The sequence below is a fragment of the Diabrotica virgifera genome, chromosome 6 (assembly GCF_917563875.1).
Source record: "Diabrotica virgifera virgifera chromosome 6, PGI_DIABVI_V3a".
Lineage (NCBI taxonomy): Eukaryota > Metazoa > Arthropoda > Insecta > Coleoptera > Chrysomelidae > Diabrotica > Diabrotica virgifera.
The window spans coordinates 80,060,782-80,074,451 of record NC_065448.1 but is presented as its reverse complement, the minus strand read 5'-3'; the positions used below and the strand labels follow the sequence as shown (position 1 = coordinate 80,074,451).

General features: G+C 33.7%; 1 protein-coding gene across 3 annotated transcripts in view; it reads right to left on the bottom strand.

Annotated features, from left to right (window-relative positions):
• LOC126886468 (regulator of telomere elongation helicase 1 homolog) overlaps positions 1-13,670 on the bottom strand; it is a 115,651-nt gene that overhangs the window by 56,187 nt on the left and 45,794 nt on the right. For all 3 annotated transcript variants that reach the window (XM_050653419.1, XM_050653421.1, XM_050653420.1), the window contains exons 4-5: positions 3,576-3,761; positions 532-650 (exon numbers count right to left, since the gene is read on the bottom strand). In XM_050653419.1, coding sequence (XP_050509376.1) covers positions 532-650; positions 3,576-3,761 — 305 coding nt within the window. The remainder of the gene's footprint in view (positions 1-531; positions 651-3,575; positions 3,762-13,670) is intronic.

The window sequence follows — 13,670 nt, the reverse complement described above, 5'->3', positions numbered from 1 at the left end:
ATAAAATTTGTTGCTACACCTCTGGATATGAAAAAATCTAGGAGGTCCGGGATTCTGTTTGCATCACTTGGCCAGTAAGTGGGTTTCCCAGTAGAGTGCCATCTACAATTGTGTCCGGTCACAACATGCTGCAATTCTTTACCCTTAGGTGTTGAGAGTCTGGAGCCCCAACAGGTATTTTTTGCAATAAAGTCTGCGCCAATTATGTATTTTTCACCCAAGGTTGACAAGAAGTTAGCATAGTCTTCCCTTTTGAGGTTATGTCTTGGAGGGAAATATGCCGCTGCAATGTTAAGTGTGTATTTCTTAGTTTTAACACTGATAGAGGCACATTGTATTTCTTCAGTTTCAATTTTTTCACGTTCGATATTAATATTTAAGTACTTATTTAACAGTATTGCGGGTATTTTACTCTGATAGCTTTAAAGACACCACTTTTGATAACATTCTCCCGAAGAATTATCTTTTTTGCAATTTTTTTGTTTAAATTTTTAAATTAATTATGTTTATTAAAAAATACTGAATATTTACCCAAAACCTGGACTAAAGCACCAATAGTTAATTATTTTTCCTCCTGCTTTGGTAGATACCATTTTTGATAGCCAATTATCTGGAGTTTTCTTCTTCACTTCCTCTGGCTGTACATACAACTAAAAATACAATTTGTTTATATACACTCCTGGCCAAAAAAATCGGGACACCTTAAAAATGCGTCATTTTTAATGTCTCGAATCTCCTAAACTTGTTGTCCGATTTTAGTGATTTTTTTAATAGTTATAGCCTTAATCTTTAAAAATATGGATGTAGTAATAGTGTTGCTGAACATGTAAATGTCATTGTATACCGGGTGTAACAATAATACTGTGTTTTTTCCTGAAAGTTCGTAACACCCTGTGGAATATTCTAGCATTTAAAAAATATTGAAATTAAAACTCAATTGTATCCTTAACCTTTCTTAACATTCTGCTTTTTGACTCATTCACTTATGTTGGATAATGAAAAAGTTAGGGACTTTGAAAACTAGCCATGTTTTTTATCAATACAGGGTGTTTCTAAATAAGTGCGACAAACTTTAAGGATTAATTCTGCATGAAAAAATAATGACAGTTTGCTTTATAAACATATGTCCGCAAATGCTTCGTTTCCGAGATACGGGATGTTGAATTATTTCTTACAAACTGACGATTTATTTATTGCTCTAAACCCGGTTGAGATATGCAAATGAAATTTGGTAGGTTTTAAGAGATAGTTAATTCACATTTTTTGGCATACAACTAAAAATTTTATATTCGCCATTGGCGTGTTTACAGGTAATATGACCGTGTAATATGACCCGTATGCACGCCAATGGTGAATATAAAATACATAATTGTATGTCAAAAAATGCCTCTTAAAACCCACCAAATTTCATTTGCATATCTCAACCGGTTTTAGAACAATAAATAAATCGTCAGTGTGTAAGAAAAAATTCAAAATCCGGTATCTCGGAAACGAAGCCTTTGTAGACATATGTTTATAAATCAAACGGTCATTATTTTTTCATGCAGAGTTACCCCTTAAAGTTTGTCGCACTTACTTAGAAACACCCTGTATTGATGAAGAACATGGCTAGTTGTCAAAATCCCTAACTTTTTCATTATCCGACATAAGTGAATAAGTCAAAAAGCAAAATGTTAAGAAAGGCTAAGGTTACAATTGAGTTTTAATTTCAATATTTTTAAATGCTAGAATATTCCACAGGGTGTTACGAACTTTCAGGAAAAAACACAGTATTATTGTTACACCCGGTATACAATGGCATTTACCTGTTCAGCAACACTATTACTACATCCATATTCTTAGAGAATAAGACTATAACATATTAAAAAAATCACTAAAATCGGACAACAGTTTTAGGAGATTCGAGACATCAAAAATGACCTATTTTTAAGGTGTCTCGATTTTTTTGTTTAAATAGCTACATTTTTGAGAAATGTTATACCAACCTAGAAATTTTAGTTTTTTGAATTTCAAGCACTAATTAATTTTTTTCGCTGTAATGCAGAGCTCCTAACTTATAGGATACAGTTTCTATGATACATTCGATTAAAACTATGTCTGAAAGAGCAAGATTAAAAATAAACTATGAGAAAACTAAACTTATGACAAATTTCATAATTAGTGGAAACATAACTATTGACAATAATACCATACAACACAGACACTTACAAATATCTGGGACACGAGATCAAAATAAGCAGAGACAACCAAACACATGAAATACAGAGGCGAATAGGCCTTACATGGGCAATATTTGGCAAAGTAAGCCATGTGTCTAAAGCCAAAGGTTTATAACCAATGTGTTTTGCCTGTACAAACTTACGGATCAGAGACTTTAACACTGGCGCAAAAATCCGCGAATAAACTCAGATTTACACAACGAGCCATGGAATGTGCAATGCTGAACGTGAGACTTCGAGATCACATAACAAACCAACAAATCAGGCAAATATCAGGAGTTCAAGACGTCATCGAAAGAGCTACGACGTTTAAGTGGAACTGGGCAGGACACTTAGCTAGAACACAAGATGAACGGTAGACAAGACGAATCATGGAATAGAGGCCCAGAAACTACAAAAGAAGCTGAGGACGACCACTAACTAGATGGACCGACGATATAAAAAGAGTATCGGGAAACTGGCTACAAGCGGCCCAGTGTAGAGAACACTGGAAAGAACTGAGAGAGGCATATATCCAGCAGTGGACGCGATTGGCTGATTGATGATAATAATGAAGCAATAAATTGGTCAACGGGGTATGGAGTGACAAAAGAATGGAACGTATATGTGGTAGAAAAAAACATGCAGCCATACCAGCACAAAGAGCCTTGTAGACAACAATTAGTTCCAACAAGTAACGAATGGTTTGGTGATGGTCGCAAGGTCGTTATGCAGGATGAAACACCTCATACGCCTAAAGTTATTTAAACGCTTTTCGATAGAGCAAGAAATTCAATGAAACGGATACTCACCAGAAATTGGCCGATGAAGTAATAACAAACAAGGTTTAATTATTAGAAAGAATTATTTTTCATTGGAACCATAACGACCAGTGAATGCCAATGCCAATTAAAAAAAAGAGGAGCAAAATAAAACTGACTCCTGTTACAGCTCATACTTCTGGAATGAAAAGAAACTTTTACCTTTTTTTCAGAAAAGTAGTAGGTATTAAGTAGTAGGTTAAGTATCTTTAGGACTAACAAGGTCCGAAGAGGTTCTAGCGGCGAGCGAAGGAAAGGTTTAAGTATCTGTTGAAACTGGTTCTCGATTCAAGATTCTCGACAGTAGGCGCTGGTTATTCGAAAGCCACAGGCATAGATTTATTGTACGCATAAAAGATCTTTAATTTTTCAGGATTTCGATATGGAAAGGTCTAAGAGGCTAAAGGTATTATCATATACAATATACGTTGGTTTTCCTCGCAACATGTAATCAACGATTCAATACTTAATAAAGTAACAAAACTACTTCATTCATTCGTAATCTTTTATTACGACTATACTAAAACTAATATCTTTACCAATATATTAAAAATACCTTGTAACATTTCTTGACTTTAGCTTTAAATTCAGTTGAAGAATCCATAAACACAACCCCTAAAATTTCTTCAAAAATTTGTAGACTGTTTCCTCGTCTAGCAAATGGTCCATCGTTTACTGTTACTAAATATTGAACGATACTGTTAATTAATTTTTGAATAATAAAGAAATTATCTGCACGAATCTGAAACGAAAATATGTACCTATTAAAATATTTAGCTTTTAATTCGACAGCATTTCACATTTATCCTTCACGTAATTAATAATCATTTTATTTGTGTAGATAAGATTATGATAGAAATTATGTTATATTGGTGGCATTATTCTCCTTCAACATGCTGACACAGAGATGTCTGGATGTTAACCGTCCTCTTTAAGTCTCACATAGGTCGATTTAATGGATTTACGCGGCCAAAATTATTTTATAGTATATTTCTACTAAAATTGGAACAAATTAAAGGAAAATATTGTTTTTTAAATACTAGCGTATATTTTTCATAAAAAAAATCAAAATCAATGAATAAACAAATCAAAAACAATGAACAGAATGAATATACAATATACAGGTTTTATTATACCTCACACATCGGTGTCTGACATATCGGATTCATCATTCAGATCACCCGGTAAAAGCATTTGCATTGTTTCAGGGCAAAATGACCCTTGTTTGGCCCTTTTCTGTGCGCGTTTCTGGCTAATTAAAATGGTTAACAATGGGTCAGAAGTTAAAAGAAGTCTGCTGAATATATCTAGGTTGCATTCCTCCCGCGAGAACTTTCTTGCATAGTTCTAGCGGCATAATCTAAAATGCTTATTCTTAGCTTCTGCTGCCTCTTCCGACAGCTGCCCTATGGGTAATAAGGCATTTTCGATCATTTCTGCACCCTGAACTAATAGTTTATGCATGGTCGGTGTCATGGGATGCCATCCATACAGATCTACATATAGTTTCGCTGTTGCTTTGGAATAGTCATCAAATTTTTGGACATCTATTTTATGACCGCTTGAAATTGTTTCTAATATAATCTTTAATCTGTATATCAATTTAAAATCAACTTTTGTTATATCGGCAGCTAATTGAGGATTTTCAAAAAATTTTCGGCTAGTATTGCCGTCATTAGTATTCCCGAAATTGGCTTTTGGCATGTCGTTAACAATCCAGTTTATTTTCTAAATCTTTCCTGAATATGTTTTTTGGTAAGGACTTCCATCTTCTTTTCATCTTCAGTTCTCTTCTCTCCATACTTTTTTATTGGTAATTTGTATGCCAAATGTAAAACGCTTTCCAGCATTCGAATTCTGGCCGAGAGACCAAATTCAACAGCTTTAGGACTCACACTTAATTTTTTATTCAGATTGTTAAAATCTTTAGATGTTGCTCCGCATATATAACACCGACTTGTAGATTTTGTATTAGTCGCAGCATTACATACCTTACCATCAATCATGGTCATCTTAAAGACATGTTCAAACGTGAATGTGTTACCATGCAAAACAACTTATGTTAGGTTACACAGTTATGTTAGGCAAAACAACTTGTGTTAAGTTCTTGGCGGATTCTTCAACATAACTGATCTCTAAGTTCGTTACATCAACTGATTCTTTCAGAAATCTAAATCGTATAGGTCTACAATATCTAGGTGAGGACGGTGTTGGGTTTTGCCAAATTACTTTTTTACCTTCTCTGCCACTTATTATTCGAAGTGGAACAAAAGAAGATAGGAATATATGCGCATCCGAATTAGCATCATCGTCAAATTTCTGTTTGTATCTGGCTTGTTGAGATCCATCACACCCCCATTTGCAAATAATTTTTAAAGAATTCCTTTCATTTTCATGTAGAGAACAAAGGATTTCTTCTAACCCCACTGAATAGCGGTGAACGGTGTTGTCTATTAAACTTTGTGAACTGCTTTCTGCGCAAGTACTTGTAACCTTAAGGCAATCCGTTGGCGGGTAGCATTGTTTTTTTTCCTTTAACAATAAGTCATAGCACGGATAAAATGATTTATTTGTATTTCCAATGATTTCATATTGTCTCTTGCTTAAATCAGCTTCAACAAACATTGCTAGGTCTTGCAAAGCTGTAAGAGCGGTAATATTTTCTTTATCTAATTTTCTGTATGCATCTCTATACTTATCTGCACGAGTTGGAGAGTTTGTAATTTCTTTCAATGTTTTTGAAGCGTTTCGTTTTCCTTGGGCCTGTAATGTTGATTGCGCTGCATGAAAGATAACCTCACCGTCAAGAGAAGAACGTATTTCTTCTGTTTTTCGGTTTTTCGTCCTTTCACTGGAGTCATTAAAGGATTTAGTAGGCCGACCTGATCGATTTTTGTCATTTTCTACCAGTTTAAATGTTTCGTCTAACCAAACTTTGTTTGTTCGGAGAAATACTGCTTTTTTTCGGTGGGCCTTTATCCATTTCTCTTTCATCGCCGTTCTAAAATGCTTAAATCGTAGCTTTAAACTGGTTAAATTATCAGGTGTGTCACCGTAACAGGCCAATAAGTCATTTTCCAAATATTTCAGTTTGTCATCTATATTAGGCAAATCTTGCAGCTTCATTTGGTCGTAAAGATATCTACGAGTCACCATTTTTATACCAGATGCACCAGATGTACCTAAAACAAAGAAAATCGTAAATTATTACAATTAAGTATTTTTCTTTTTGTGGCGTCATCAACATAGCAAAATAAACAAAAAACCATAGTTCATCATTTAAAAAAAACCCTATATTTTGGGCATCCGCAGCTATCCGCAGCTAAATTTTACTTAATTAGCCAAATATATGTACTATACTATACAATAAACAGCAATGCTCGACCGGAGGCGCTAATATAACTAAATGTCTGCTAAACATAAAAATTAAAAAAAATGTCACTACAAAACAGCTTGCCTTTGATGCTGTATAAATAATGTAAGATAACAGTAAACATTCTTTAAATAGTTCAAGAAATATGCATTCTTACCTGAATTATTAGATTCCATCACAATCACTTTAAAAATAAGATGAATATTACAAAAATATCACGATTTTTAAAAAGTTTGTTATGGAGCGTAAAGCATCAAACGTTACTGTTAGCTAACTGTCATGCGCCGGCGACTGCTCACGCGATTGGTGAAGAGTTATAGAGTTGGGACAGTTAGTTTTTGTTAATACAAACCTTTATTTATCTCTAGGATTTTTTTCGAATTTTTAACGTCACTCTTAAAATTTGACTTTTGGCCGGCTAATTATTTAAAATCGACCTGCGTCTGTTTTATAGACTACAATAAAACGTTTGATAAAGTAAAACATGATCGACTCATGGAAATTCTAAAAACTAAAAACCTAGATGAAAGAGATTTAAGACTAATAACACACCTCTATTACAATCAGCGAGCAATAGTAAGAATTTAAAAAGAAACATCTGAAGAAATGGAAATAAAGAGAGGAGTCAGGCAAGGCTGCATACTATCACCTCTATTATTTAACGCTTATTCTGAAGAGGTAATGGTAATGCGAGAAACGGTGGAAGATGAAACGGTCGGCATAAGAGTAAATGGAGTCTTAGTTAACAACATCACATATGCAGATGATGCAGTAACAATAGCCGATAGTTTATAAGACCTGCAAAGACTCATAAGTAAAATAGTAAGTTGTAGTAGGGAGTAAGAACCCTCTCTCAATATCAAAAAGTTTATGAAAATTAGTAAAAACAACCATAATACTAACGAAATCTTGATAGTAGAGGGCCAGCAGATCGAAAGAGTAAAAAAAGTACACTTACCTAGGAACACTTAGAACAGAAAAATAATGACTGCACTGCTGAAATCAAAGTTAGAATCGAAAAAGCACGTTCTAATTTTATGAAAATGAAAAAGGACATATGTAGCAAAGATTTAACATTAGCTCTTAAAGTACGCCTAACAAAGTGTTACGTATAAAGTGTAGAATACTATGGAGTGGAATCATGGAGTTTAAATGTAGAGACAATGAGACGACTTAACGCCTTAGAAATGTGGACCTATAAAAGAATTATGAGGGTTTCCTGGGTAGATAGAGTTACGAACGATGAAGTACTGAGAAGAATAGGTAAAGAGAAGGAAGTTGAACTTACAATTAAAGAAAGAAAACTACAGTATCTCGGACATGTGATGCGGGGCGAGAAGTATGGCATCCTGCGACTCATAATGCAAGAAAGATAGATGGCAGAAGCATCGGAAGAAGACAATTTCATGGCTCACGAACCTGATAGAATGGTTTGGATGCAACTCAAAACAACTATTTAGAGCTACTGCCTCAAAAATTAAAATAGCTATGATGATTGCCAACCTCCGTAGCGGAGATGGCACCTGAAGAAGAAGAAGAAGAGATTAATTTGTACTTTAAGACCTTGTAGAATGTAAAATATTTGCTTCAGTTAGTAGTGTAGGAAACAGAGGTTGAACCTTGCAAAATGGACACAAGTCCGGTTTTATTTTTTTTTTGTGGTATATCAAGGGGTGCTTATTATGAGACTAACTTTTTCTTAAAGAATTTCGTCCCGTAACGCCCTTTTTCACCCCCTTTAAAGGAGATAATTTGTGGTTTTTGCGAAACGTAGTTAATCTAGACATATTGACAGATAAATTATACGCCATAGGAATTCCAGAAGGGGTTATTGCGAACTTAATGAAGTTATACCGTGATAGAAAAGTGTATTTAAATATAAATGGAGTGATAGGTACGCCCAAATCAACATCAATTGGATTGCCTCAAGGAAGTATTTTAAGTCCATTATTGTTTATTCTGTACACTGCTGATGTTACTAGTTCTATTACCGAAGAAACTAGAATACTTCAGTACGCAGACGACTTTTGCATTTATACGGAAAAGAAGTCGATCGAAGCTTCAATCAATGCATTAGAAAACGCCACAGAAAGAATTGCCGAATGGTCACAAAGAAATGGATTCAGCATCTCTCAAGATAAATCAGTCATGTGTTCATTTACGAGAAGACGTTATCAACCACCAAACCAAATTAATATAGGACCTTTCACATTCCCATATAAAACATCTGTTAAATACCTTGGCATAATTTTAAATCAAAAGCTCTCTTGGAAAGAACATATTCATCATTTGTCAAAAAAATGTGAAAACGCAATCAATGTACTAAGAGCTTTTAGCCACACAAAGTGGGGAGCCGATCCAAATATATCACTAATCTTCTATAGAGCACTAATACGTTTAGTGATTGACTATGGTTGTATTTTATATGGAAATGCAAATTTAACTCAATTGGAGATATTGGAAAAAATAAAAAATAAGTGTTTACGACTTTGTCTTGGATGTATACAAAGCACACCAACACATATTTTAGAAATTGAAGCAGCAGAGCCTCCTTTGCATCTTAGACGGCAATTTTTGTGTGATGTTTTTAAGTCAAAACTCCTAGCACAGAAAAGATCTGAGAAAATACAAAACCTCAATTCAAAAATAGATAGTCCCTTCTGGCGACGTAAAATTCATCCCAAAGTAATAAGCAGTTATCAGCTATTAATCCAATTTAATAGCGAGGTTTACAGAAATGACATCCTTCCCTTTTATAATTGTGATTATAACCTATTAGAACTACAAATTCCTTATTATTATCTTAATATTGAACCACATGTTAATCAATTTAACATAAATACGTTTGTTGAGAAAACAATTCTGCAAAGATGGCCGGAGTCCGATTGTATTTATACAGATGGATCCAAATTCGCTGAGTCAACTGGATGCACCTTTTACCATTCAAATGAAAATCTATCCAAAAAATTTAAACTTTCAAATCAAATGTCTAGTTATACTGCTGAGCTCATCGCAATTCTTCAAGCTTTGAGGTATATTAATATCCATCACAAGAATAAGTTTGTTATATTAACAGATAGCAAAAGTTCGGTAGACACAATAGTACAAACTAAATTATCAAGCACTTCATCAGTAGTAATTATAAAAATTTTAGAAACAATCCAGTTACTTACGAATACAGGTAAACAAATTTCTTTGGTTTGGATTAAGGCTCATTATGGAATTAACGGAAATGAAATAGTGGATAGACTTGCCAAGGATGCTACTACAACAGGGGAAACGATAGAAGAACCATTAATGCCAGTCACTGATCTACGACAATGGTTTAAGAAAAAACAAATGGAGCAATGGCAACTGGAATATGATATCTCTCTTAAAGGTGTACGATTTCATGATATCCAACCAAAAATTTATAGAAAACCGTGGTTTAACGACATTACAAATCGGCACTTCATTAAAACCTTAAATAGAGCAAGGAACAAACATGGTTTATATCCAGTTCACAAAAATAAACTAGGGTTGGCCACTTCTCAAAACTGCACATGCGGGGAGTTGGGTACTTTAGAGCATGTGATTTTCGATTGCGCAAACTTCCAGATGCTGAATGAACAATTATATAAGAATCTACAAACAGTAGGAGTTACTCTCCCCACCAATTTAAATTCCATTTTATGTACACGAAATATAAATTTGTATAAAATTGTTTATAACCACTTAAAAAATATGAAAATTGATATTTAAAAAAAAAATATATAAAAAAAATTAAAAATATATATATATATATATATATATATATATATATATATATATATAAAACAAAACAAAAAAAAAGAAAAAAAAATAAATAAATATTAAAAAACAATAAAAAAAAACAAAATAAAAAAAACAAAAAAAAAACAAAAAAAATAACAAAAAATCACAAAGAAGGCCTAAACCTCCGCGAGGATGAATCGGGTTTAGGTCTTAGCGCGAAAGAAAAAAAAAAGAAGAAAAAAAAAATTAATATCAATTAGTGGTTTAGTATAAGTATTTAGTAATAGTGTTTTATTAGTATGTATTTTTAATGCAATGTATGTAATATATGTTTGTGATTATTAAAATATAATGTATATCAGTTAAAATTAGGAAACTGTGTCTATGAAAATAAAAAAAAAAAAAATTGAGCTGGCCAATTGGTTCAAACCAAGGTCATAAATCTAAACACACACACACACACACACACACACACACACACACACACACACACACACACACACACACACACACACACACAAACGTAGCCCTTCCTGTACGAAAAAATAGGACTATAGCCCTTCCTGTACTTAATAGTAAAATTAACAGGACTATATTTCCTACTATTTATTTCCTCACAGAATATGTCTATCACCCACCGTTTAGCGGATGTGGCGCCCCAAAGTTGACAAATTTTCAAAAAAGATGTTTTTAAAAAAAATTATTTTTCCCTAACTGTAATGAAAATTAAGAAGAAACCCTGCGGCAATTAATCACAAATAACTGGCTGATTTTTTGGTATAGGTTTCATTTAAGGGCAATTGCAAATTTTTTAATTACAGGGTGTTACATTAAAAAAAAACCTTTTTATACCACCTGAACCTAGCATGTAAAAAAACTTTCAGGGATTGTCCATGTTGTCGAAAAATTGCAGTCAACTCTACAAAAATGAATATTTTTGGCTAAAAATTTTTTTGAGAATACCTTAAGTACTATACTTTTACATGTTCCAACCATAAATCAAAAATAATTTTTAATTTTCGAGATACAATTTTTTTTAAATGCCACTTTTTTTTACCTGCAAGACCTATGTAACCCCTTAAATCTTCATTAAGGTACTCGCGGCACAATATTGCGGTATGGCAATGGCATTGTCATGCATTAATCTAAAGTTTTCACCAATGAACAGAACGAAAGGCGTGACATGGTCTTGGAGAACTTATTCCACGTATCTTTGAGCATTCACATTGCCTCTATCGAGCACAACAAAATCCGTACGAGCTTCGTAAGAGATACCTCACCAAATCATTATTGACCCTCCTCGGTAAGCCACTGTTTCGGTTTAGTGCATGCATGTAGCAAACCTTTCATTTTGACGCCTGAAGACAAGCTGACGTCCGTCTGGACCTCTTAGGTCTATTTTGCTCTGATCTGAGAACTGTATGCTCTTCCATTCCGCCACAGTCCAGTTAGCATATTCTCGCGCAAAACCAAGTCTAGCTCTACGGTGTTGTGGGAGCTGCTGTGAGGCTCGTGCTGGACGGAAAGCCCTTAAATTTATTTCTGTCACTCTTCTTCTAATGGTACATTCACTCACTAACATTTCTCACCTCAAAAAGACGCATACCAGCTTGCTACTTAAAAGCAATTTCTCAACAAGTTGCTGACAATGAAGCGGTCATCTCAAATTGTTGAATCGATGTCGGCCTTGACTTGGCTTAAGAGCCGGACTTAAGGCAGTGGGGGCCCCTGGGCACAATTGGTGTGGGGGCCCTACCTCCTACCATTAAAAAATGTTGATCTACTTTTATAAATATAATTTTAAATAATAAAACGTACAAGAGCTGTAACTTGTTACAGTAAAATATTAAAAATGATAGTAAGATGTATTGTTTAAAATACGGGAACTTTTCGAGATATTTTAATTGAAAATTTCTTGATTATGTGGGACATATCTAGTTGAATTACGACATCGTGGCCAATGCTCATTGTAGAGAGATCATTCAAACACTCTTGGCCCATCATAGACGGAAGTCGATTTTTAATTAACTTAAATTTTGAGAATGATCTCTAACCACTGCAGTTAGTTAGCATCACAACTATGTAAATATAAACAAAGTGTCACCTCAACATTTGGAAAAGCATCATTCATATTCCTTTCTTTTAACAGTTGGTACATTTAAAGTTCTTTGCTTATATTTGATGAGCTGATTCCCTCTTTAAATGAATTGAAGAATCTTACAAACTGTACCAGATGGACACATAAGTTTTCATCTAAATCATTTCTATAAATGTTGGTAAGTTGATGATAATGTTGGTGAGTGAGCTTCAATTTCATTGAGAGGTAAATTTTCCAATTTTCCCAAATGATGTAAAAATCCAAAATTGGAATGAATGGATTCATATGCAGAAAGCCTATGACTTAAAGAGGTAATGAAGTGACTGAAATTTTCAGTTCTAAACTTCTCTGATGTTCACGTATCTTTCGAAATTGTCACGTCTTGACTGTATAATTTATTTAAGTGATCTAAGTGCTGCCACTCCTGAATTAAGGTCAATATTTGGATCTTGAAGAATACGACTTGTGCTGTTTGTCCTTCCTAATATCCTCTCTGTTTTCAGTAAATACATTCGATTATAATAGGTACAAACCATTTGCAATGCTTCGAGTTTTAAATTGTTGCTCATAGTCTTCCGAAATTTTGGATAGTAGTATTTGCTCTTTTAGAAACAATTTTAAAGACGCAGCTTTTAAACATTCTGTTAAGTTGTATCTATATGTAGAGGATGTGAAAAATACAAGAAATTCTAAGAAATTATTCTAAGAAATTGATTGTTAATTGATTGATATGAACTGAATAATATTTTGACTTCTTAATCCTTGAAACTATTTCATTTAATACGTTTTGACCCATAGAATGTACAATTTCCTCACATATAGTTGATAAAAGATAGTTGACATGTCCGCTTCCAAGATATGAATATTTATTAATATTATGGTGCTTCAAAAATTAATCATATTCAGCTAATAGGTAACAGGAGTATTCCCAAATAATTTTCATTTTGTGATGAATTCGACAACTCATTTTCGCAGCGAAATGCTAAATCTTGTTCACAAATAAACTTTATATCACTAAAATTAGTCTTTGAGTTGCCATTTTCCAATAATTCTTTATTTCTTCGGCCTGTTTTGCTATTTCAGTATCAATACGCCCAATTCTTTCGTGTACTTTAGACATTTCTTGATCTATAATCCTACTATCTGCATGTTTCCAATCACAAAATCCTCTGTGGCTAAAATGTGTACGAACACTAGATAAGAATTTACAAACGAAGCAATACACTCACCTGGTGGAAGGTGAAAAACATAACCATGAACAATGTATTATATTATCACTCCTACGCTCCTTCATTTTATACTTGTCATACATTGTCGAGTTCCTGTATCTCCTGCCAATATCTGTTTAAATGAACCTCTTCCTGCCACCCCTTAAATCCGGCCCTGCTTGGCTTGTGTGTGTATGCAGTTGTTCTCTGAAATCGTAT